Source organism: Nomascus leucogenys, chromosome 15 (assembly GCF_006542625.1).
Source record: "Nomascus leucogenys isolate Asia chromosome 15, Asia_NLE_v1, whole genome shotgun sequence".
NCBI classification, from domain to species: Eukaryota; Metazoa; Chordata; class Mammalia; order Primates; family Hylobatidae; genus Nomascus; species Nomascus leucogenys.
The window spans coordinates 35,257,757-35,285,329 of record NC_044395.1 but is presented as its reverse complement, the minus strand read 5'-3'; the positions used below and the strand labels follow the sequence as shown (position 1 = coordinate 35,285,329).

The 27,573-nt window shown below is 34.9% G+C and overlaps 1 protein-coding gene across 2 annotated transcripts in view; it reads left to right on the top strand.

Annotated features, from left to right (window-relative positions):
• Positions 1–27,573, top strand: part of CNTN5 (contactin 5) — a 1,343,728-nt gene that overhangs the window by 535,099 nt on the left and 781,056 nt on the right. For both annotated transcript variants that reach the window (XM_003253028.3, XM_003253029.3), the window contains one exon: positions 6,889–7,013. In XM_003253028.3, the coding sequence (XP_003253076.1) occupies positions 6,959–7,013 (55 nt within the window). In that variant the 5' untranslated portion in view covers positions 6,889–6,958. The remainder of the gene's footprint in view (positions 1–6,888; positions 7,014–27,573) is intronic.

Here is a 27,573-nt window from a genome sequence, read left to right as displayed (position 1 = left end):
TTATTTAGCTTTCACATCTAGTAAGTTTTTCTCTTCCTAAATAGTTCATTGAGGAATTCAAGAATATTTTATAATATTTTCTGTATTACTTTAAGAAGGACATACTCCTTCTTAGTCATGATGTCCAGTTCCCAAATTGTCAGAAAGGAAATCTACTGCCATTCAGCCATGAAATGGTATACAGCATCCCAACACAACACAAGGCCTGTCAGAATTTATGTGGAGTCGTGAGCCATAGTTGTGTCTTTACCCTGTTCTAATATCAGTCACTAGGTGGTAGGAATCACAAACTATTTCCGGCATCAGATTCTAGAGTAGTTATCTTTTTTTCTTTCTGATTCCAGTCTCTATTGATTATACTTTTGAGTAGTAAACAATCTTGAACCATACTTTTTCTACTCTTATATTTTAAATAAACTTATAAAGTTGACTTGAAGTCTCAGAAAACTAGTGTGGCTCCTTTTAAAATTTTTGCTGGACCCTATTCCACACAGGTTGTGTTGAAGCTTAAAAAATGTTTATATTTAAAAGAGTAAGAAAAGCTGATCTTCACTATGCCTCACTGTATTTAACACACTATAGAAAATCATGTTGAAGAATGCCTCCAAAACATGTGAACACTGTGAGCTCAGTCTGCTCACTACATCTCATAGCACTTTGTCCAGGACACAAAACTGTCATTTGCTTTTCTAAGATAAACAATATCATAACTCAGTCTGGTTAAATTTGAAAGCCAAAATAATTTTTTGCTGCTTGGTCCTCAAAGGATATATGACAGCAAGCAATAAGAAGACACATCCTTCTTTATTCCTGCTATAACTTTGGCCACATTTTATTATCTATTTTTTTCCCCAAGTGCATTGAGCTAGATAACTTCAAGGATATCTTGAAAGCAATTCACCTCAAAAACTTATTTTATGTTCCTTTTCTATGAGCCCTATTCCAAACTTACTCAGCCTTTCAAGGGTACTTCCAAGCAAAATGTCACAAGCTTCAGTCTTAGCAAAGAGTCATGGTTGAGATGGAGAATAAGGTCCACAGAAAAAGAGATATTTCTTCATTTTATTCCTTTCACCAAAATTTACATACAAGGCCCTCACATTGAGGCCTTATCACATGCAAGTGGGAGTAGAAGCACTTTTACTAAACCTCTACTATTGTAATTTCCCAGAATAATTAACACCCATCATTACCTTAATAAATGAAAATAGCTCAGAATATAGATGATATTAACAGGTAAGTAGGCTAATCCCTTGTTTATTCACTGCCACTTTGTCAGTCACATGTTTACCGAGATTCAGTTGTGTTTGTTCCACGTCCAGTTATATAAGTTGTCCATGTTATTGTAATTATGTAAGTTAAATAAGCATTTTGGAAATCACAGATACATGAGAGTACCAAGAGTAAGAGCATTTGGCAAAAAGTTTGTTTAAGGCTAAAGCCCTAAACTTTGTAAGATAGTCACTTAAAAATGCTATAATGTATGTATGAGATAACTGCATAAAATAATGAAAGCCTCCAAGAATCCTGCCATCAGATCACTTCATATGTTTTTAGGCCACTTTAAATAAATTTAAAGTTGTATATGATGCAACACAGGCACTATTTGTACACTAGTTTCCTGTGATGCCGAGTCAAAAGAAATCATTTTTTCCACCAGAATCTTTATAATCGTAAAAAGATGTCACTACTATAAAATAATTGGCATATATATTCTATATGTTAAGAATACAGAATTAAATATTAGATGACAAACATTTAAGGCATATGTGAATTAAGTGTTTTTAAAGGGTTTTTTATTAACTCAGTACCAGTCCCAATTGTGTCAGAGTAAAGGTGGTCTAGTCTCTCACAGGGATTGCTTTGGAATCTTGTAAGACATGATGGAGCTTAAGGGTTAACATTATTTACTAACTGTGTGACCTGGGGCAAATTAACTTCATCAATAAGAGATGTCCTAGAGATTGTGTAGGTAAAGTGCTTAACACAATGCTTGTAATTCATCTAATAAATGGTAGTTGTTATTAGCATAGTCAAGTATCCCTTGATGACTGAGCTACATTCTGAGAAATATCTTCTTAGGTGATATAATCATTGTGTGAACATTGTAGAGTTTATTTACACAAACCTAGATGGTACAGCTTGCTACACATCTAGATCTATTGCTTCTAGGCTACAGACCTGTACAGGATGTTACTGTACTGAATAATGTAGGCAATTATAACACAGTAAGTATTTGTGTATCTAAACATGAAAAGTACAGTAAAATATAATTATCTTATGGGAACATCATCATATATGCATCTCAGCATTGACTGAAATGTCATTATATAGCACATGACTGTAGTGTGAAACTCTAAGAAACACTGAGTTTTTTCTTTTTTTTTTTGAGTCAGAGTCTCACTCCATCACCCAGGCTGGAGTGCAGTGGCACAATCTAGGCTCACTGCAACCTCTGCCTCCCTGGTTCAAGTGATTCTCATGTCTCAGCCTCTCAAGTAACTGATATTATAGGCAAGTGCCACCAGGCCCAGCTAATTTTTGTATTTTTAGTAGAGACAAGGTTTCACCATGTTGGCCAGGCTGGTCTCAAACTCCTGACCTCAAGTGATCTGCCTGCCTCAGCCTCCCAAAGTGCTGGGATTACAGTCATGAGCTACGCACCTGGCCAGTTTTTTGTTTTTTTTTGTATTATATTTGCCAAGTAATTTATTTCCTAGAGACTTCAGTTTATTCAATAATAATTATCTAAAAAATAATAATTGAATACTTTCTATGGTGGTCACTGTTCTAGACGCTGGTTCTGTAAAGATAAACAAGACAAAAATCCTTGCTTCCATGGATATGACATTCTAGTAGGAGAAAAAGATAATTAAGATGTAAATAGACTAACCTCAGGCACTGATAATTGCTAAGAATAAAAATAAGGCAGGGCAAATGTAAGAAAAATCAGTGACAGGGCTGACAGGAGGGAGCTTGCTATTTTAAGGACAGTAACCAAGAAAGGCTTCTAGAAAGAACAGTCTGCAATGTTTTAAAACTCTAAGGTATGGAAAGAACTGATGTTGGAGAGGTCTAGGCAGAGGACACAGTATGTGCTTGGCATGCTTGAGGACCAGCAAGAAAGTCAGTGTTGTGGGAATGGAGTGAGTCTAAAAAGTTAGGAGATGAAGTTAAAAAGTTAGACAGGGACTGGATTGCATATGGCCGTGGGCAAAACTGTATAGAATTGGTGAAACCAGCAGTCTGTAATAGATATTTCTCTCTTTCACTGGTTCTCTCCCTCTTAATTTGCAGATGTATGCACTATTAACAACTTGCATTTTTAAAAGACTAACTTGTAACCAAGTGGAAATATACTATTATTACTTGACTTATTTCGTAGACATATATTCAGTCCTGTTAAGGTGTAATGCTTTAAAGTATTTGTGCATGCAGTCAATCTCACAATGCATTTATTCTTTGTAATCTATGACTGAATCTGAACACTATGATCTACTTATTGTACTTTACTTGCAAATATTTGCAATAGTTCAGAGGAAAATGCAAAAAAATGGGATGTCATTTCATACATTATTCTTTGAATGTAATGGTTGACAAAAAGTACATATTCTGAGAATTGAAATAAGTTATTTTAAAAATGTGAGATTAAACAAATTCCAATTAGTAGTTTCCAAATTCCTGTTTGTGGCTTTTTAATCTCACAATGCACAGCAGTTTAATGTACAACTGTACATTAAACTGGTAGCCGAAAAGGCATTTCCAAATACACGTCCTTCTCTTTGCTTTGGTAACCTTTATTCATTGATTATAACTTAACCTTGCATCTAGTAGGAAGCTAATATATGTGTAGTTAATTATATTGTCATTACTTTGATGCAGGGATTTTATTAAAGTCATTGGATAACTATGTTTTCAAAAGAAACGTGTAAAAAGTTTACATATTTCAGAATCTTAAATAGTATTTCATTTACTTTTTATTTTAGTCAGAAGAGTTATTTTACTTAGCTTAATGTCCTTCAGTATTATGTATTTAAAAATAACCAAGAGAGTAAATTTCAGATGTCTCATCATAAAAAACGATACGTAAGTGAAGTGATGGATATCTTAATTAGCTTGAGTTACTTATACTATATTTTATATATGTATCAAAGCATTACGTTGTACTACATAAATGTACACAGCTACAATTTGTCAATAGAAAAAGCACAAACTAATAATCCCAATACTAGAAAGAGACAGAAAGGGAGAAAAAGAGAAAGAGAATAAGGGAGGAGAGCAAAAATAAAAAATAATGTAATTATGTATCTTAAAAAGAATGACTTTTTAAGAAATATTATGTTGTGTGCATTTAAGAAATATTATTTTGTTTATGCCCTAAGGACCAAGCACTGGTGCTTGAAAATGAATACATACACACATGCACACACACACACACACTCACACACACTTCTTCTTTTACAAGAGATTTTAACATAAGTTATTTTAGAAATCAAGTTCAGTGTACCATTTATATTTGAGAGTAGGAAAAATGTGCCTCGAGTTTATACTTAAAGATTATTTCATAACGTCCTACATGTCATCTTATGAAAAGTGCTTCACCTGCATTCCTACTAAAATCTCACCTTCTATCCTCTGGTCGCAGGTTGTCCCTTTAGTCTGTTAATTTCTTCAGAGTATGTATCACTGTTTGGCACTGACTTATTTATCTATGTGTTCCTTGTCAGTCTTTCCACACTGTTCATTCAAAAATAAGTTCTTTGTCTGAGACCAGTAACTCCTTGAAATTTTACTGAAGATCCTTCGCTACTGTGTCCAGTTTCTCCTGCTATCTTCATGAGTCAATTCTCCTTTTGATGGCTCTCAACCTGTGTATGTGTGCGCACATGAATATCTGTGGGTTTTCCCTTTGACGGTCCCAGAAACAGCCCTTAAGGGTTGTAATAACATTTGTATTTGTTTATGAGGAATATTTAGAACAACAGAGGACCTTAGGACATTGTAAATAGAGCAAGAAGTACCAGTTTGGGGAGTATGGGACCCAGCACAAGCTCATCAAAATGAGTTAAGCCAAAACTATATTACCTTCTCAGAATTCACAATTTCAAAAAAGGTCGATTTAATTATGAATTGAAAATATGCTAACTCAACTGTGCACTTCTCGTGAGTCATAATCGTACTTCTGGCAACTTTAATCTCTCCAGTTATTATGTGTGATATGTGGATTTTATTCTTTTCCTTTCTGGTAAAAAGCAGTGTATAAATAACCAAGATGCTTTAAATTGTCACAATTAGCTATGAGGTTGTTATTTTGTACTTTGAATTATATGTATGTCTGATATTTACTCATAGAATACAGAAAATGATGAAAAAATTCTTTTGTTTATGCTTGTTATAAATAAATTAACCATTATTGTCTTAACTTTCTTCTCCATTAATGATCCCGAAATATAAAGTTAAAACAGACTACCAAGACTTATATTTAAAATTATAGATAAAATGTAACTAACTTCATTCAGATAGAGGTACTAACAATAAATTCCTTTCTTTGACATAACTATATTACGTTATGATCCAGCTAGGGGAAAAAATACGTGTCTATATTTTTCAGATGTTTCCTAAAATATAGAGATAACCCAGACTTCTAATTTCATAAGGAGGGACCAGGTACCAAGAAGGCAATCATTATTCAAAAATCATTGACATACTTTACATTATTTCTCAGCTGAACGGCTTTGGGCCAAGAAGAACATAGTTGACACGTGAAAATTCTGGAGGTACTTGTGGATTACAGAAATTTCCAATATACATTTGTCAAGTTCTTGCAGAAAGTTTAGTGTCAGAATTTTCTATTCTTTTCATGTTTATTGTATCATTCAGGGAAAAAAAGAACCTAATATATTAATGTGCTATACTGGTTATTGTTATAAAAACGGCATTAGGTCGGGCGCGGTGGCTCACGCTTGTAATCCCAGCACTTTGGGAGGCCGAGGTGGGCGGATCACGAGGTCAGGAGATCGAGGCCATCCTGGCTAACACAGTGAAACCCCGTCTCTACTAAAAAATACAAAAAATTAGCCGGGCGTGGTGGTGGGCGCCTGTAGTCCCAGCTACTCGGAGAGGCTGAGGCAGGAGAATGGCGTGAACCCGGGAGGCGGAGCTTGCAGTGAGCCGAGATTGCACCACTGCACTCCAGCCTGGGCAACAGAGCGAGACTCCGTCTCAAAAAAAAAAAAAAAAAAAAAAAACGGCATTAGACAAAAACATTAAATATTCATGAAAATCCTTTTTCCCTTAGGTTCCAGCTAGCAAAAGATACTGAAAGAAATGATTCACCAAAGGAGGGAACTATAACACAGTACAGATAATCATAGGAGTTATAAACAAAGGAAGTTGACATTAATAATTAAATGAGAAAAATTCCCTGTGGTGGTTTTGATGAGCTACAGGCACAATGTGTAAAATCACTTGGCCAAGTGATCATTAGTTATGCTCTAGACCAAAGGAGTATATATTAATGTCACTGGTTTCTCTACCCTATTTTTCTAGTCCAATAATTTGTCTAAGGTAATAAATATAGCTATTACACATTCCCTGTGAGGAAAAATTATCCCCATTAGAACCTGATGTTTTTACTGTCTGTAAAGGAGTATTCAATGTAGATAAATGTGAAAAGGAGAGTTGATCACATTTCCTAAGTACTTGTGTTGTGTATTACATGAAGTCTAACAGAAACTGTATTACTGCTGTCTGGTGCATATTAATCTGACCTTTGCACAAATAGTTATTTATCATGTTATTAGGAGATTTTTGCACTTGTTTGTATTTGTTTGCTTTTTTGTTTGTTTATTTTCTCTGTTTAAGAAAATTGTTATCTATCTCAAACAGGGCACTCTTTAATGAAGAAACACCAGAGCTGTTAAACACATTGAGACACAGAAGATTCTAGTGACCAAGGATGGCTTACTCTTGGAAACTAATGCTGTTTCTGTCAGTCACCATGTGTCTTTCAGGTAAAAGTCCTGACTAATTAATTATTTGATTTTCTAAGTATCAAAATAACCAACATATATCAAGGTCTCCATTACAAAATATCCTCAGGTATTAATTTAAATTTATGTCAGTATTTATACTTTCCAACAAGAGAAAGGCAGCAACCCTTAAGCCTCTGTTAACATTGCAAAATGCCATATACAATTCACTATAATAAGGTACACTATAAATGTTAATAAAATGAGGAGTATTTACCTCATTGACATTCATTTACAATCTAAACCATCTAGCTTTCAGAAGACTTGGAGATATATATATACATATATCTCCCACACACATATATACATACATATGTGCATATATTTATGCATATAATGTATATGTATATAAATAAATATGATAAATATGTATTTTATAGCAGCTAATTATAAAAGTGTCTCATCACAATGCTAAATTTCACCATATAAAACAGAATCAGGTTAGCTTTATTATATATAACACATTATCTAAAGGCATTTCTAACACAGTGTATTTTTTCTGATTGTCTCACCTTCTCTGACTTTGTTTTAATTAAACTTATTTTTCTATATCTTGACTCTAAAATGAGATATTTTATTCTGAAGAAAAGTTTATAGTAGTAAAAATATCATAATGCTAAAAGTTAATATGTCAGAGCTTATTTGTTTTAATTGAAGAATGATTAGAAATTAAATTGTGGTCATAATTTGAGCACTATGCAAGTAACATTTACAGCTTGATTATATTTAAATCAGTACCTATATTGTGGGCTAAATTTAGATAGTATGTATGGTAGGAGAGTCTGAAATAAAATGTAACTGCTGATAATTTTAGATTAAAAGATTGCTTTCATTTTAAACACATTTTAATGTGTTAATTATACTAAATGTATTTTTTAAAGCAGTAAAATATTCATTTTGATACATATGGCCATTCAGTACCCTATGCAAAGATTGATATAAATACATACATGTACCATATATACATATATATGAGGATAATACATGTATAAGATATATATTTAGGATCATATATATAATATAGAATACAAAGCTATATGAAGATATAGAACATGCATATTATTTACATATGATCACTAATATTGCCTTAACTTCTATATGGTTATATTACTATGCAACAAAAATATCTAATTGATTATACTAAATTTCTTTATTTCAAAGAACTAAACACATTCTCCTGTCAACTAAATCTTTCCTATATTGTGTAACATGAAGAAAACTGCAGATTGTCTAAAGAAAAAAGGACTGATAGAAGAACAAACCCAAATAGAAGTAAATATAAACTCTTTTTAGAATCATTTGAGCTATATTCTTTAAATTATAATTTTACAATAGTTATTCTTTAGCCTTTATACTATTATTACTATTCGTAATGTACCAAAAGTGTAACTTCAATTATGTATGATTTATGAGTCTTCCTTATAAATGAAAAGGCAATCCTCAACTTATAAGCAGATTATGCTCCAAAACGTTATTTGAAATCTAAAAGAATTTCTTTATATACAGAAATAAATTTAGTATTTCAGTTACGTAAGTTGTTATGTGTTGAATGTAATATCTGCAGCATACCTGCACTTATCTAAATGCTTTTACAAGATATATAAAAGCCTTCTTATTGCAATACTAGTAATTAAATAACTGCAGAAACAAAAAACCAAGTAATTATTTATATATTAGTACTATTATATGTTCAACACGTTGCTTACAGAAAAAACAGGTTTAAAATAAGAGACATGCAAGGAAAAAGGAGACCTCTATAAAATGTTGGTAGAGACATCTATGACATGAAAAGGTAAGACATCTCAAAGGCATTAAGAGTTAAGTGAAAACTGTGATTCATCAATCTTATGGTTACTTAAAAAAGAAATCAAGAGTCTTCAGATATTTTATTCAATGTTGGGTTTCTTTTTTTGTGCAGCATTACTGTCTTCCCTGCCAATCTCAGTTGTTTCTCTTTTATCTTCTCAATGTCGTTTTCCTCTTGAACTTATAAGCCAACTGATGGAGATGGAGGTAGGGTTGCAAGATGAAATAAAGGACACCCAGTTAGATTTGGATTTCAAAAGAAATTTTTGTGTGTGTTTTTCGTTGTTGTTTTGTTTTTAGCTCTGGTATGTTCCATGCAATATTTTGTTTCATTTTATCTAGAATTCAAATGGAACAGATGCCCAGTGCTTTTATTTATTAATCTGACAATGCTAGAAAAAAAGAAGGTGGTGTTCTATAATAATACTGTAAAGTTTCATTCTCTTGTGTTGGTCCAATATTGTTTCCTCAAATAAACAGTCACTGCAAAAGAGCTATTATACAGTGGTTGTGGAAATAGACACAAAAATAGCCTGATGTGGGGTCCATGATCGCTAGATTTCCAGCTAATACTGGAATCAAGTTACTATTCATTTCGTGAAGTAAAGGAAACATTGGAAGACAGAAATAATTAGGCAGAGTTTGGATATAAGTGGTATTTCAAATGTTATAGGCAAAGCAGAAAGAAAAGTTGAAAACAAAGGTCATGTATAATTGTTACATGGGATTTGATCTTTAATCATTGTATCTGCAGTTGATGTGGAGCAAATAGTTGCTTTTTTAAACAGATGAATTTCTTTTTTGCTGTAGATAACTGTTTAAAATAAAATTGATTAGGATACTTGAAAGGATCATTTATCAAGAATGATTATCTTCAAAATCTTTCATTTGCCTTCATCCTCATTTTATCATATTATTTCATAGGTGGAGCCCCATTCTGCTTTTGTTCCTTGGTTAATGCTTACACTCTATATTGCCCTCACTATTTTATTATTTAGTATTTTATTATTTCATTTTCACTGGTTATTGCTTTTAGTTGTATATGAGTGTCACATTATAGGGCCTATTTGGCACACTGAGTTAATTACTATTACAGAAAATGAGGGTCATTGAGCTGCGGGTCACGAGCACATTTTATGTTGTTGGTGCTGTTTGAACCAAAAAGACTAACTGAAGAAGAATACCCTGATTGTATTCCACATTTGCTTTATTTATTCAGTTTTTGAAAATCTATGGATTATCTTTGGTGTGTCTAAGAAACGGAAAAGAACTCTTACATAACTCTATGTTTGAAAACTCACTACAGATAGTCATAAAAGCTGGGCAACTTTCACAAGGACAGGCAACCTTATATTAAAAATGAATCCACAATTAAAACAATAATGCTATATTGCTACAGATATCAAAATGGCTAAAATCCAAATAAATAAAAATTAATAAAAACAATACCAAATTCTGGTGAAGAAACAGATGGATGGGAACTCTCATTGACAGTGAGAATTCAACATGGTATAGCCATTTTGGAAGGCAGTTTTGCAGTTTCTTACAAAGCTAAACACAGTTTTGTCATATGATCAAACAGTAAGTCTTCTAGGCATTTAGCTAACTGATTTGAAAACTTATGTCCACACAAAAACTACTAAATAAGCGTTTACCGGAGATTTAGTAATAATAACCCCAAACTGGAAACAACAAATGTCCTTCAATAAGTGAATAAACTGTGGAATTCTATACAATGGAATACTATTCAGTGATAAAAAAGAATGAATTACCAATACCAAACTACACAAATATATTAATGGATTCTATATACAAATGGCTAAATGAAAAAAGATAGTTTGAACAGACTACATGCTATATGATTTTCTTTATATAACAACTGGAAAGAGAAAAACTGTGGAGACTGTAAACAGATCCGTGATTGCCAGGGTCAGGGAGAGGGTTGAATGGGTAAATGAAGCAAAGGACATTTTTTAGGGCGTTGAAACTACTTTGTATGATCCTATAATCGTGGGTGCAAGACATTACACATTTATCAAAACCAAGTAGAACTTTCGAGCATGGAGTAAACCATAATGTATGCATATTTAAAAAATATATAGTAGTAGGTCAGAGGATCTGAGGACAAAAAGCAGAGTATGACAAAGAATCTAACTGTATTATTATTATTATTATTATTATTTTAAGATGGAGTTTCACCCTGTCTCCCAGGCTGGAGTGCAGTGAAGCAATCTCAGCTCACTGCCATCTCCACCTTTCGGGTTCAAGAAATTCTCCTGCCTCAGCATCCCAAGTAGCTGGGGTTACAGATGTATGCCACCATGCCCAGCTAATTTTTCTATTTTTAGTAGAGATGGGGTTTCACCACATTGGCCAGGCTGGTCTCAAACTCCCAACCTCAGGTCGATCCGCCTGCCTCAGCCTCCCAAACTGCTGGGATTACAGGCGTGAGCCACCGTGCCCGGCCTGTATTATTAATAGGAAGCAATTTCATTTAGGGAAGTTAGGGGAAAAACAGACTTAAATAACTTCAGAAATGAGTCTGCAAAACTAAAGGCAAAAAATACCGTACTTAAGCACTGCACTGTAGTTAATAATATTTTTTCCCATGTCAGCACTCCTAAAATCCATAAACATGTATACTGGAACAACTAAGTCCATGGAAGGCAGATGGTGGAGGCCAGGTTTCTCACTGTTGGTGTGGGAGATTACAGATAAGCAAGAGGAAAAGTTGAGAATGATCCATGTGATAATGGATTAGAATTCGAGAAACACGTGTGTGTGTGTGTGTGTTTGGGTGGGTGTGTGTGTACTTCTGTAAATATACTAATACCTATTTCATTTCTCTTATAGCTGAGAAGGATTAGAAGCTATGTGTCTGAGTAGCAATCAACACACAAAGTATCAAGATTGCGGTTTCTAATACCATTTATACCATTTTCTACTCAAAGCAACCAGGGCTGTTTAGGGAAAAGCCTAATTCTAGGACTGGACCAAGAAATATGTAAATCATTCTAGAGTATCCTGTAGTGCCAGGAAGTAAGCGAGTGCTAAAACAAACAAACCAAAACCAAAACAAAACCATAATGAATATGAGAGTCTGGTGTGTCAAAGAGATGTAGGAGCCAACTGGGATAGTTCCCAGTAACCAAAACTGGCACAATTTCAGCAAATAAATAAATAAATAAATATTGGGTTATAGTCCAAATAAATGAATATTCATAAGTCCATATTGATATAGATAAAAGATTAAATAAATAATGAATCAGGAAAATTGATCAATCTTTATGTAGATTAATTTCAAATAATTTATGTAGATACTTCATCCTCAAGGAGGTGTGAAATAAATATCTCTCTTCTTAAGTATTTGCTGTGCATAGTGCCTTGCTTCCAAAGAGTACAGAATGGGAAATGGGGGCCAAAAGAGAAGTGATTTTATGGTGGAGAAAGCTGGTAAACATTTCCTCAGCCAGGTAATAACCATGATCAATATTAGCAGAGAGAAGTCATGTTGATGATATTACCCTTGGTATGATAAGAATGACAGCTCACCTTTGTGGTTTTCCTCCCCAAAACCTATAATCCTGGTCTAATCATTAGAGAAATATGAAGAGATATTTTCTAAGGGGTATTTATTAAAAGAAAAGAAGGCTTGACTAGTACTCCACAAAACTTTCAAACTCATCGAAGCTTAGGAAAATTAGGGAAACTTTTGCACAGAAAGAGGAGACTAAGGAGACATGATAACTAAATGTAATGAGGTATACCGGATAGGATCTCATAAGAGAAAAAAGAGCATTACATAAATACTAAGGAAATCTCAGTCAAGTATGTGTGTTAGTGATAATGCTCAGGACATTTCATCCCCAAAATATAACTGTTGGAGATCAGAATATGCCACTCCAAAATATGCCTCCTTGGCATACTAATTATTTTGAGTTGGTTATTTTGAAAAACTGCAGACACAGGACTGGCTCTGAGAAGTTGCCCTTTTGTAAGAAAAATGCGTGTTTGCATAAGAAATACCTGTTTGTAAGAGTGTTTCTCTCTCTCTGCACCACGAAGAGAAAGACAACTAAATTACTAGAGACTCATAATCAATAAAGCAGGCATTGACTAAAATCTACATATCAAATCTTACCTTTGTTTAAGGTGCTTTTCTGGCCATCTTATCATAACTGAGCCTTCCTTGCACTTTTTTTTCCTTTCTATTAAAAAGCAATGATATTGAAACCTAAAGTTTAATTTTATTTTCTTTGAGATCTACTCTAGACATTTACATATTTCTCTGAGTTATCAGTCATATACAGGGAATATACATGTTAATAAACTTTTTTACTCCTGTTGATCTGTCTTTCATTACAGGAAGTCTTAGTTAAGAACTATTAAGTGCACAGAAAAAAATAAATTATCTTTTCTCCTCTGCATTCGTTAAAAATAAAATATAAATATTAGTTTATTAATTGTGGTACATGTTTCATACTACCATAAGATGTTAATAGGAAAAACTGGTTATGAATACACGAGAATTAGACTAAGCATAGCGTTCTGAATACTTGAACAAAATATGATGAGGGCCTGAAATAAGACTACAATGAAGATTATCAACAGGGGTGAAATATTTAAAAGCATATTGGCATTAAAATATATAGGACTTAGTAATTGATTAAATATTTATTGTTAGAGGAAATGGTTTCTTACCTTGCTTATAGGTGTAGATGATCTTGCTATTTACTTGGATTCTTAATAAAATGGGAAGTGCAGATTTAAAGCTGGGAAATACTGAGCTCAACAATGTACGTGTTGAGCTTTAGATGTCTATAATACCCTTAGGTGAAAAATATCTAAAATTTACGAAAGAAGACCAAGGTAAAAGTAAATCTGATTCATTCTTGCATGGATGACATTTCAAGACATGGGAAAGGAAATAATCATTCAAGAACTATGGAAGTAATAATGAGTTATAAGACAAGGAAGCATATCTGAGTAGCATGTACTTTTTTAAGGGGAAAGAGGAAGTACAGGCTGAAAAGAATGAAAGGCAAATTATAAATTTTGGGAAACGGTGGGAAAGAGGGAAAGCAAAACATCTCCAGAAAGACGGTGGTCAGCAGTGGCAATGCATTAGGAAGTTTAAATGTGACTGGTACTAAACTCTTTTCTTTTAATAATAGTAATAGTTACCTTTAATGAAGTAGTAGAAACCCCAGTGTTATGGCAGTGAGTTGTGAATTGGTTAGTAGAAGACGAAAATTAGACAATTATTGTCAAATCTGTTTTCTGACAATGTAAACCTAGGAAAAGGAGAAAGAATGGTAGACAGCTTGGAAAAGACAAAAATTTGAGAAGGAGTGTGTGTCTTTCCATTTGTGGATATGTGTTTTAAGGCTGGAGAAACTGTTTATGGAAATTCAATTCACTTTATGCCCAGTGTACATGAAGAATGCATATTGCCTTAGTTAGCTTTTGCAGCATAACAAATCACCCCACACTTTATTCACTTAAAATAAAATAGCGTGTATTCTTTCTTACAATTTCGAGGGCTAGCTTGGTGGTTCTTCTGGTCTGGGCAGCCTCAGTTTATGTCGGAGTACCCATGACACACTTGATGGTGTCATTTGGCCTTACTCACATTGCTTGTGATTGATGTCTTGTTAGCAAAGGCAATGGGAATGACTTGGTCATGTCTCTGATCATCCAGAAGGCTAGCTTAGGCTCTTTCATGTAGTTGTAGGCTCTTTAGGTACAGGAAGAAACAGGAAAAACCCCAGTTTACAAGCACTTTTCTTGCCTCTGTTATATTTGCTAATATTTCACTGGACAAAGCAAATCCCATGAGCCAAGATCAGATTCAAGAAGTGGAAAAGTAGATTCAATCTCTTCAAGAGAGTAGCTGCAAAAGCACATTATACAGGGAGCACGTACAGCAATAAGAAAAACGTGTGCTCATTTTTTACTCTAACACATATTTATGTATGTCTGTGACTGTTTTACATGCAAATAGAAGCAATTCTGTTTTTTTTTTTTAATTTACTTATTTATTTAGACATGGTCTTACTCTGTCACCCAAGCTAGAGTGCAGTGGCGTCATCATGGCTCACTGAAACCTTGAATCCCTGAGATCAAGTGATCTTCTCACTTCACCCTCCCAAGTAGCTAGGACTACAGGCATGTGTCACCACATCTGGGTAATTTTTTTTATTTTTATTTTTTATTTTGTAGAGATAGGGTCTCACTACGTTGGCTGGTTTTGAACTCCTGGCCTCAAGAGATCCTCCTGCCTAGGCCTCCTAAAGTGCTGGGATTACAGGCATGAACCACCACACCTGGCCAACAATTCTGTATATAGCAAAAGTAAAGTAGACTAAATATTTCTCTGTATCCTCATTTTCAAATATAGTAACAGTGAAAGAACTGTGTCCTAAACTCATTAGCTGAACGTAAACAAAACAAAACAAAACAAAAAGAATTTTAAAACTCCGTAAATCAATTTATTTTTCTTAATATGAAATTAACTTCAAGAAAATCTAAGCTATTATCAAAGAATATGTGAAATCATTTGAGGTAATCATAATTACTGTAGCCCATTTTTAATATATATGTGAAAAAAGCATCAACATTTTAATGTCTATTGTGTCAAAATCTGGTATTGTTCTCTTTGAGAATTCTTTTTTTAGAACACATACATCCCCCAAATGTGTGCAGAGATAGCAATTGGAAGAAGACAATATGGTCCAGGATTTGTCTACTTTCAATTTATAAGCAGCTTTCCTGATGGTTTTCGGCTCTTTGTAATTCAGTCTCCATGTTTAAACAAACTCAACAACAGAAACTACAATTTTATGTTCCTTTACTCTGTTATGCAGAATTTCTCCAGCCAATGGGTTTTTTTAACTATCATATTCTTTTTAGACTATGGCCAGTAATTACTCTAATTTCTTTATAAGTATTTAACATTTCAATAAGTATATCACAATAATATTAAGTACAAATAGCTTCCTTTTTGTGAAATAGAAATTGTTCTTTATTCATGTGTTTGGCCTTAAAGAACAATAACCCAAAATATGATGCTTTGACATGCTGAGCACTTTCAATTTGTCTTAAAGGAAGTTGGAAGCCCCTAGAAGCCACCTCCTAACCAAGGACTTTCCACCTTTCCCTTGTTTCTCTCCTCCCAAGGGCAGGGAGGGGCTTTCTGCGGAAGTGCCCTTATCTGACTGAGGAAATTTCTTCCAGAAGAAACGCAATTGTCTTAAAGCCTCCTCCTCGGAAATCTCATCAAATGATCAGGCAATATTAACTAGCAGAGAAGAGAAAAAGACTAAAAGTTGTCACCATGCCCAGATAGACTTTTCATCTATTCTTCTGAGGGTACATTAGAGAGATTACTTGAGAGACTTTATATACATAATAAGACAACCTTTGTTTGCAGTGAAGTTTCACCCCTCACCTTCCCACAATTTGTTGCCATTTGCCCCAGAGCTCAGAGGAACCTTGTCCCTTGCTATTTTCTGTTCCCTGTTACCACTTGGTATTCAAAGAGAATCGTTTACAAACCATTGTCTGCTCTTTGGGCCCATTCATTTCTCCTGAAAAATGATTTACTACTCCTCAAAATTGCCTACATTCTCCTATCTCTCTCTTTCCAATGAAGAAGAGTGTATACGATTGTGAACCTGATTGGGTTGTTAGGTAATCATTCTCCCATGATTTCCCCCCATGCATGTTAGTAAATTTGTATACCTTTTCTTCTGTTAATCTTTCCATTGTCAGTACATTTCAGCCAACCTGTCAACCTTCAGAGGGCAGAAGGGAAGTTCTCCCTTCATACCTATAGGTGGAACACAAAACCATGTACGACATCTGTTTAGGTCATACAGAGTGGTATAAACAATTAATAATAATAGTGATATCATTGCTTTCAATAAGAGTAGCTTTATGAAGGCAAACAATTATCTGAAATTGCTTTGGCTTGCTAGCATGCTGAAAGAATTTGGATCTTTGTCTTCTGCAAATCTCGTGTTGAAATGTAATCCCCCATTTTGGAGGTGAGGTCTAGTGGGAAGTCTTTGGATCATGGGGGCAGATCCTTCCTGAATAGCTTGGTGACCTCGTCTTGGTAATGGGTGAGTTCTCACTCTGAATAACGTGAGATCTGGTTGTTTAAAAGGTGTGGCACCTTCCCCCTCACTGTTGCTGTCTCCTGCTCTCACCGTGTGATACATCAGCTCCTCTTTTGCTTTCTGCCATTGTTACAAGCCTCCTAAAGCCCTCACCAGAAGCCAGGAGTGTTGGTGCCTGCTTTTTCTACAGCCAGCAGAACTGTGAGCCAATTAAGCCCCTCTTCTTTATGAATTATCTAGCTTCAGGTATTTCTTTATAGACACGTAAGAACGAACTAACACACATGCGCAAGGGTTAGCAGGATCACTTTCATCTCTTTTCCCAGTGTGTTTTGTCTTCCTGTAAATTTTACTTAATGTCACATTCTTTTTTATTACTGTCATCATTTTTTTGGTTGTGTGTTTAGTTAAACTAAAAACTATAGGTAAGAAATGAGATGGAAAGACACAGAGAATGGCAGTGGCCAGCTCATTAAAGAGGATTTGCAGAAAAGGGTTATGTATATGAAGTCATTAATATGAGTCTGACCATTTCCTGACTGGTGTAATAGAGATTTTAATAGAACAGCCTAATAGGACACTGAGATCAGGGGAAATAATGCATGGGAGATATGTCATATACAAATATTATTAGTATTTATTATTAGAATAGGCTGGAAAGCCGTGATTATTAACTCATTAACATTCTATCATTTGGTTGGAGGTTTTTGAAAAAGCATTCATTTTGTACTCCTCAGTACCAGCATATATTTTTGTCAACAACCTGAATTTTCGTATATATTTCTAGCAAAAGTTGTAGACTAAATAAGAATAATATTTAATTAGGTTTATTAAAACTAGGTATATTTATATCTTTTCCTTGACTAAATTTATAAATCTTAGTATCAAAAATAATTTGAGGTTTATGTAGTCTGTATCTTTGCACTTGGGTAAGTAAAGTATTTTTTTCTTCTCAATAGGGATGAGGCTCAGAAAGATTCTGTCTGTCTATAGATGGTACCTAGTAGGAGAATAACGGGAGGACTGTCTCCTGTAACAGTGCTTTTCGGCATACCAGACAACATGAAGATGAGACAAGAGAGGAAATCTAATTCCCAGAGCCACAGTGACCTCCTTCCTAGACCTACATTAATACATATAGTTTCTTTCTTCTGAATCACTTTCAGATGCTTCTAATGTCAGCTGTATTGCTTTAAAAACAACAACAAAAGGCATTTTTTTTTCTCTACTTTGACCCCATTCTCCTCCATTGAGTTAAATCCATTTTATTGGAAAGGTAACAGTTTGTTCCTTCTGCCAAGATGATGATGTACTGTTGAACAGAGAGTGTCTGTCATTGATAAGCTTATACAAATACAGTCCTTCTTGGTGGCAGTGTGGTAAATTGCACAGAACTTTGTCACTGCCAGTTAGTGCTGCCTAAGAACTTACAAAGGAAAATGAAAACAGAAGTGTTACAGAAAACAGGTGCCTGCTAATATAAATTCTGACTTGCCTACTGCAGTTGAGAAAGAGAAATGGATTATGGCTCCTCCATGATCAAATTAAAATTATGTATTTGCACATTGTATCTGTCCCTGGGGAAGTTATGATGATAATGGAGCCTACCTCTGTGTGGAAACCCAAGTTGACTCTTATCAGCTGTGCCCTGCCAGTATTAGACGTGTAATTAATCAGAAGACAATTTAATTTCTCCTTGTCAGTGGGCGGTCGGAACTGGATTACCTGAACTTAGTGAGCTTTGTTATTTTTATTTTAAAAGAAAAGAAAATGTTAAAAGGTTTCTATAATTGTCACAAATTCCTGGGGTGATATAAAATTAAACTATCAACTAAAAAGCCAGATTCAGCATCCTAGAGAAATAAGAACAAATTTGTGTCTCAGTGTATTGGAGATTAAAGAAAAACTTAACTTATTAGGTCAGCTAAATATTACTTTTCACATTAGAAAATATTTATTGAAAAATATTTTTCCCCTTGAGTATTGGCTAAGGAGTAAGCAATGTACATCAAAAGTGTTTTGGAATCTAGAAGATGATATGGACATTATCTCTTCTTTAAACAGGACTAACTCTTTCTGGCAAGGTAATTTTCAACAGCAATACCTCCTTCCTGATAGAAGATTAATAATACATTGATTTTCTTTATTATTATAAAGTAATGCTCCAATAATTCATATTGTATCAAGTGTCCATGAGAACTTGTGAATGAATGTTTATATTATCATTTGTTAAGCAGAAATAAATTTGTACCATAATAATAGTACTGTAAAATATGTTTGTTTATGGTAAGCATTGTTTTATTGCTTAGCATGAGCGTCTGGAGAACTGCCTCTGTGCAGTCACTTGAATAATTTGTGAGCAAGAAAACAGCTTATTTTCTGTGCCTCACCTGTTCAAATTCAGGTCTCTTTGGAATATAAAGTGGAAAGACAATTACATTCATTGAGCAAGCAGACATAAGTGGGATGCAGAATGCAAAGAAAGATTCTTGATCTCCTTGATATTAAACAAATTTTACAGTTTTATCAGGACCCAAATACGGATTATATATAATATGTAAAATGAACCATGTATAACTAATTACAAGAATGAAAGAGTTAAATGCCATATATTTTCTGTTTATTTTAGCTCTTTGAGAAAAGTCCTATTTTGCTAGCCATTAATAAAGTTAACAACTGACTTTTTGAAACTCTGTCAACTTTCATATCTGATAATATTTAACATAGATATCAACCAGAAGATTTTTCTTTTCTATTATCTGGAAAAGAACGTTTTCCATTCTGATTTTTGTTATAGTTTTCACACTGAAATTTGTCAGAGCACTTAGTTAATTATCAACGAAGTCTTCAGGTTGCTGACTAGGCTTAGAGCATGGCTTTAACCTCGCTGTGGCTCTAGGGAATGCTGGAGCATCTGAATGGTCCAGATCATGGATAAAGATGGTTTTAAGTGAAAATTTTTTATTTTTCAGCATTTGAATATTTTGCAATTATGATTTTTACATGTTTGTACAAAAGCACAAGATCATCTCTTCTATAAGAATAGATACAATATCAATCTGTTCTATTTGCTGTTTCATATACAGGACCTAGCATAATCCTTGCTATGAATGCTTGCTATGGGATACCTATTTTTTATTTTTATTATTTATTTTTTTTTTTTTTGAGATGGAGTCTCACTCTGTTGCCCAGGCTGGAGTGCAGTGGCACGATGTGGGCTCACTGCAAGCTCCGCCTCCCAGGTTCAAGCTATTCTCCTGCCTCAGCCTCCTGAGTAGCTGGGATTACAGGTGTGCACCACCATGCCTGGCTAATTTTTGTATTTTTAGTAGAGATGGGGTTTCACCATGTTGGCCGGGTTTGTCTCGAACTCCTGACCTTGTGGTCCGCCTGCCTTGGCCTCCCAGACTGCTGGGATTACAGGCATGAGCCACCATTTTTAAGAACTTCCAGGCTCCAGAATCCTTCTATAGTGTGGCTTTCTTATCTCAAAAATCTTCACTGCTAACCACTAGTATGGAGGCATGATGGGATAACTATTTTTTAAATGAATGAAAAGAAATATTTATTTTAATTTTTTTCTTGAGTTTAGAGGGGCACAAACTATGCTCCCTGTTACAGTAATTTCTGGTGAAGAAACATCTGAATAGGATAAATAATTTTACATTCTCCAAATCTGATCATTCTAATATTTTTAATATAAGAAATAAGCTGAGATTTCTTTGGGCATTCGGAAGTCCTACTGAATTAAAGCCATAGCAATTATCTTACGTTAGTTCAGGGGATTGTAAAAACAACCAATAAAAAATTACTAAAAGCAAAAGAAAGAAAGTAAAGAAAAAAACGAAGAAGGTAAGATCTTTGAATAGTCAATGTCTGCATCAGGCTGCTCAGCCTCACGTCATTCATTCTCACGCAGCACTGAGGGCTGCAGCAATTTGCTTCAAGAGGTTCTAAAGGTTACTTTAAAAAAAAAAAAGGAAGAAAAGAAAAAAGCTTGGATCATATGCCTCTTTACTTGTTTCTTTATGGTAATTCGGAGATGTACTGGCTCACAGTGCTGTTGCTGGCCCAAAGCTATTTTTATTTAATGCCTAAATTCAGAAAGAACTATTTCAACCTGGCCCCAGGATGCTTATTTGTTCCAGAATAGCCCTGAAGGAAATCACTGTTTTTGAAATAGGATTCTTTAAAACCCAACATGCAGCATTTGTTTCATTTATGGTTCAGTCGTTCTTCTAAAAAACGTCATAGCTATAGATGCAAAGTTTCAAGTAGTCGTAGCCTATCTAATTTGTCGAAGGTATTGTGTATTGGGGATAAAGCTTACAGAGATCAAAGGCATTTAAAAATATTATTTCAAGTACCAGTTACATAATAAATTTCAAGGATCTTTTAGTATAATTCATTTGTCTGTTAATTTACCAAGTATTTATCACGTGCCTACTAGATATTTGCTAGGTGCTAAGGCTATAGGAGTGAACAAGACAGGCAAAATCCCTGTCTTTCTGGAACTCACATTCTTGTAGAGAAGACAGACACTTTAGCAAGAAATAACATAATATCTAATAGGAATAATTCCCATAAAGAAATTAAATAGAATACAATGATAGTGAGTAATATTGGGGGTGATGGGGTGGCAAGGTGTTATTAAACATAGGACGATCAAGGAAGTTTACTCTGAAGAGGTCTCTAAGGAAAAACGCAATGAACATGGAAATACAAGCCACTTGAATATCTGAAACAGTATCTCAGGCAGGCAGGGAAAGACAAATGTCAAAACCCTCAAAAGGAAACAGATAATGTATATGAAGAATAACTAATACAGATGAGGGAAGAATCAACACAGACAAAGAGTATGTGACAAGAAGAGTGATAGGTGGTGAAATAATGAGATAGACAATGGCCAGAGCAGAGGAGAGGTATAAGTTAATAACATGTAAGAGCAGCATGCTTTCTGCTTTATGGAAAACCGTCTGTCCAGCTTGAGTAAGAAAGAAGGCCTGGACAATGGGTAGGATGCTATTGTAGTAGTTGTGAGAGAAAAGGTAACATGAAGTATTTAGACCTGTAGGTTTTCAATGGCTATTTGTTGGCTTCGTTATGAGTCAGTACTGGTATGAATCTACCAAATAAGGAGCTCACATAATCTTCAGCTGTATTAATAATGCCTAGAATAAGGGAGAGGTTAGATCTGTTTTGCTGTCATGCTAACAATGACCGATTTTATGTTCAGTTCCAGACTCAATCTTATAATGGAAACAGATAATCACAAATGTATTCAGGGGAGGGAAACCAAAGTTAAGAAACCTTGGTGCTTTAAACTCTGTTGTAATAGAAATGAGAATTGAAATGGAATGACTAGAATGAGAACTAAATTAAAGACTCAGCTATTATTTAGGGGAATTTTTTTTTACCAAAACTCAGGGAGCACATCTTTCTTCTTGCAAGATCTTTACTGAATTAATTGATTGTTGCTTTTTGTAAGTCAATGCGTAAAAGATGCAGAAGCTTAAGATACAAATTACTTAGGAGGGAAGGCAAAAAAAGTTTATCACAATGAAGTATGGGTACATATCCTGGTCATATTTCCATAGAGTGATTTGGCCTGTCACTTCTTTCATATTCAAATTAATCATAGTGAGTTTCAGTTATAGATATTCTTCTTTACTTGGGACATCAAGAGCTAGCCTTTGTATATTCTCTAACAACAAGCAGCTATCATTGTAAATGACATAAAACCAGCTATAAAGACTTCGGAGAAAGTAATATTTTTTCTTCATATAATATACATAAATATCATTTCAGTATCCTGCTCTAATCTTAATGAGATACGAAAGCCTCTCAGTTCACACAGCAATAATCATTACATGGCGCATAGCAAGAAATCTCATCTCAAAATGACAGAATTTCCAAAAGTTAATACTACATACAACTACTGTCATTAACTAGATAAAAGTTTGTTGTATATAAGCCATTTAGACTTATTTTCAGAGATCTAAAGTAGGAATGTTCAATCCTTTGGCTTCCATGGGCCACACTGGAAAAAGAATTGTCTTGGGTCACACATAAAATACACTATCACTAACGATAGCTGATGAGCAAAACAAAAACAAAAACAAAACAAAAGCCAAAAAAAAATCATATTACATCTTAAGAAAGTTTACAAATTTATGTTGGGCTGCATTTAAAGCCATCCTGAGCTACATGCAACCTGCCGGCCATGGGTTGGACAAGCTTGTTCTGAAGGAACAAACCGGTAGAAGCTACAGAATAGCAAAGGGTAGAATTAGTTTGCCTAAAAAGGTCCTTCTAAGTATCCAGAGTTGGTCAGTGATAGAATTGGCACTATCAAAAGAGTTTTTCAAGAAAGTTCATGTCAAGCATGAACTTCCTTAACAGAGAAATGATCATCATTTACTAAATGATCATTATGTAAAGATAATTTTAGCATCAAAGGGCTTGCTCAAACTGATGATACAATGCTCCCCACCCCTTGTCCTTAGATCTATTATACTGTAAGTCAGACTTTCAGAAATAGTTAAAAGTTTTATTTTGTTAATTTTTAATAATTGAGGGTTTTTTTTTAAATAGAAGATTGTCAAATGAGAAAACAGTGAATGATTATGGATAGAAGAATTGAGAATGGAAGAATATATTGGTGGTTAGAAACATCTAATGGACTTAACACATTTTAGATTACAGGAAAAACAGAGGAGGGGTTAAAATATATTTGTGTTTGATGTTTTGAGCCAGCATGTGGGAGACTAGTGCAGCCAGCAATAGAAATCAAGGAAGACTAAAAAGGGGGATTATTTTTAAATTTAAAATAGCAAAATATGATGGAATATTTAATTTAAGAAATAAACAGTTGTTATTAAATAGAATGTAATTAATTTAGTAGAAAAATTAATACACTAGAATCAGTTTTAAAATGAAGTATGTTGCCAAGAATCTACTCTGTTTTGGATTCCTTCCAAGGAGTGTTTTTTTTTTTCTTTAGCAATAAAATGGACCTGGTTACATAATAGTCTTTTTATGAACTCAGATAATTCCACTCTGCCAGGCTATTCTATATGGTAAGAACGTTGTTTTAAATAGTTCCTGGCCGGGCGCGGTAGCTCACTCCTGTAATCCCAGCACTTTGGGAGGCCGAGGAGGGCGGATCACGAAGTCAGGAGATTGAGACCATCCTGGCTAACACCGTGAAACCCCGTCTCTACTAAAAATAGAAAAAATTAGCTGGGTGTGGTGGCGGGCGCCTGTAGTCCCACCTATTCGGGAGGCTGAGGCAGGAGAATGGCATGAACCAAGGAGGCGGAGCTTGCAGTGAGCCGAGATAGCACCACTGCACTCCAGCCTGGGCGACAGAGCGAGACTCTGTCTCAAAAAATAAATAAATAAATAAATAAAAAATAAAAATAGTTTCTAATAAGCTTCCAGGAATGGATTTTTTTCTTTTGAGACAGAGTCTCGCTCTATTGCCAGGCCTAAGTGCAGTGGCGCGATCTTGGCTCACTGCAACTTCCGCCTCCTGGGTTCAAGCGATTCTCCTGCCTCTGACCATTTCCTTTTTTGTCTTCTTTTCGTTGCCCATGCATGCATTCTGGAGAAACCTTTCTAGAGGATATGTAATTCTTTCAAACTTCTCTAAGTTTCCAAGACATATTCTTCTACCACTGTCATACATTTCAATTCTTAAGGGAAATCAAAGCTAAAATTATTATTTACTATACTTTAAGTTCTAGGATACATGTGCAGAACGTGCAGGTTTGTTACATAAGTATACACATGCCATGGTGGTTTGCTGCACCCATCAACCCATCATCTACATTAGGTATTTCTCCTAATGCTCTCCCTCTCTACACCCCCCACTCCCCGACCGGCCCAGGTGTGTGATGTTTCCCTCCCTGTGTCCACATGTTCTCATTGTTCAACTCTCACTTATGAGTGAGAACGTGCGGTGTTTGGTTTTCTGTTCCTGTGTTAGTTTGCTGAGAACGATGGTTTCCTGCTTCATCCATGTCCCTGCAAAGGACATGAATTCATCGTTTTTTACAGCTGCATAGTATTCCATGGTGTATATGTGCCACATTATCCAGTCTATCATTGATGGGCATTTGGGTTGATTCCATGTCTTTGCTATTGTGAATAGTGCTGCAATAAACATATGCATGCGTACATGCATCTTTATAACAGAATGATTTATATTCCTCTGGGTATTTACCCAGTAATGGATTGCTGGGTCAACTGGTATTTCTGATTCTAGATCCTTGAGGAATCGCCATACTGTCTTCCACAATGATTGAACTAATTTACATTCCCACCAATAGTGTAAAAAGTTTTCCTTATTTTTCCACAGCCTCTCCAGCATCTGGTGTTTGTTGACTTTTTCATAATCACCACTCTGACTGGCATTAGATAGTATCACATTTTGGTTTTGATTTGCACTCCTGTAATGACCAGTAATGCTTTTTTTCATATCTTTGTTGGCCACATAAATGTCTTTCTTTTGAGAAGTGTCTGTTTATGTTCTTTGCCCACTTTTTGATGGGGTTGTTTGTTTTTTTTTTTTTTTTTTCCTGTAAACGTGTTTAAGTTTCTTGTAGATTCTGGATATTAGAACTTTGCCAGATGGATAGATTGCAAAAGTTTTCTCCCACTCCGTAGGTTGTCTGTTCATTCTGATGATAGTTTGTTTTGCTGTGCAGAAGCTCTTTAGTCAGAAATGACTTCTTTTAAAATGAAAAAATAGTACATTTTTGGGAAATAGAGTGGAAATAGGAGGGCTATATACTAGTTTCAACTTTGCCATGAGTTGTGGGACTTTGGAGAAGTCATTATTTCCTTCTCCGTAACAAAATGGGTTAGGCGACATTATTTGAATCTTCTTACATATTCTAATGTTGTTTTCCAATAATCTCAGATCTTTTATTATAAAGTCTCAAACTTGGGAACAACAGACCTTAAGTATCTCAATTTTTGAAGAAATGGTGTTAGACATGTCTATATAATATTTACTAAAATATATAAAATATAGTCCCACTTAAATATTCAGAAAATTTGATACTTAAAGAAAGTTAAGAGAAGTAAAAGAGAAGTCACCAGGCTAAATGATGCTGTTGGCAGTGGTCTGAGATTTCTTTTCCCCTCACTCAGAGAAAAGAAAAAGTGATGATTTTCTTTACCCCGGAGTAGGTACCAGAGGAACTGCTTGTGGTCACTGGAGTGTCTGCAGAAAGGAAAGACATGCCTTTCACTCTACAGCTAAATGCTTACTAAATGATAGAAACTCAGATTTGATAAGAACATGCTAAAACAATCTTGAGAAAGGCTGACATGCTTCCTGCAGATTTTGAGGGTCAGTAACATGGCAGCGTAAGAGCATAGAAACTAGATTCTATTTTCCAAAGTAAGTTGATAAAAGCTACTCTTGGAGCAAAATGAAATTAAAAGGTAGTAGAATACATACTGAATCCCAGCATTTGGAAGAGCAAAGGTTCATGAACCTTCTGTGGGACAGAAGTTGTTGCTTCATAAGTAGCCAGGCATGACCCTTATTGATGGATTCTAGCCAATGCCACCAGACAGGAGGAGGTGACTTCAGAAGAAAGAGGAAGGTAGTCTCCCCAGGGGTGGAGCTGGGAGGAGAGCATCAGCATAAGACATCAGTTAGAGAGTAGATTTCTGTGTCTTAGAACTAAGCAGTATGGCAGATTAGAAGGAACTTCCAAAGAACCAACATGTGCAACCCACTAGAGAATCAGTACTTGAACAGCAACTACCACAGAGAGGGCTCTGGTGGCCACATCACAGCTGCATCATTCAGCTAAAACTTGTGGCCTGTATACTTCCAGCAACATTGGAAGGATTTTTCAGGAGAAGAGAAGGGAGACAAATAAAGATCAAAACAAAAATAGAACAAAACAACCCCTTTTTCCCTACCACAGATTCCGAAGCATCATGGCAAGCCTGATCTGTGAGGAGAAGAGAGAGGAGGAATGAGAGATTGAATTGTTTTGTCTAGGCAGAGCTGGATATATTAATATCCTCAAAATGAGTCTTAATTGCCAAAACATGCTTTGTTTTAATACCTTAAAGTGTATGGAATGCTGAAGACCCATCAAGAGCATCATCTATGGCAGAGAAAGGGAAATCTGGCAGGAGGTGTTTAAAGCAGTAATTGGAGAAATAGAAAGTGTTTTAGTCCCTGTTATAAATACATTACATATACTTGAATATTTTCTCCTTATTGACTTAAAACCCTTTTGGTAGCCTTTCATTGATATTTTTCTTTCAGTAAAAATGTAATGAATACTACTCTGAGTAAGGCAATGTCCAGGACAGACACTGTAGATAAACCAGAGAAAAAGGTGACCCTTCACAGTCTTAATTCATAGAGGTAACAGACTGTCTTAATCCATTTGGGCTGTTACAACCCAGTTTATGGTATTACAAAATACCATAAACTGGGTGGCTTATAAATAATGGAAGTTTATTTCTTGTATTTCTGGAAGGTGGGAAGTCCAAAATCCAGTTGCCTGCAGATTTGGTATTTGGGGAGGGTGTGTTTTGTCATAGATGGTGCCTTCTCAGTGTACCCTCATCACTTG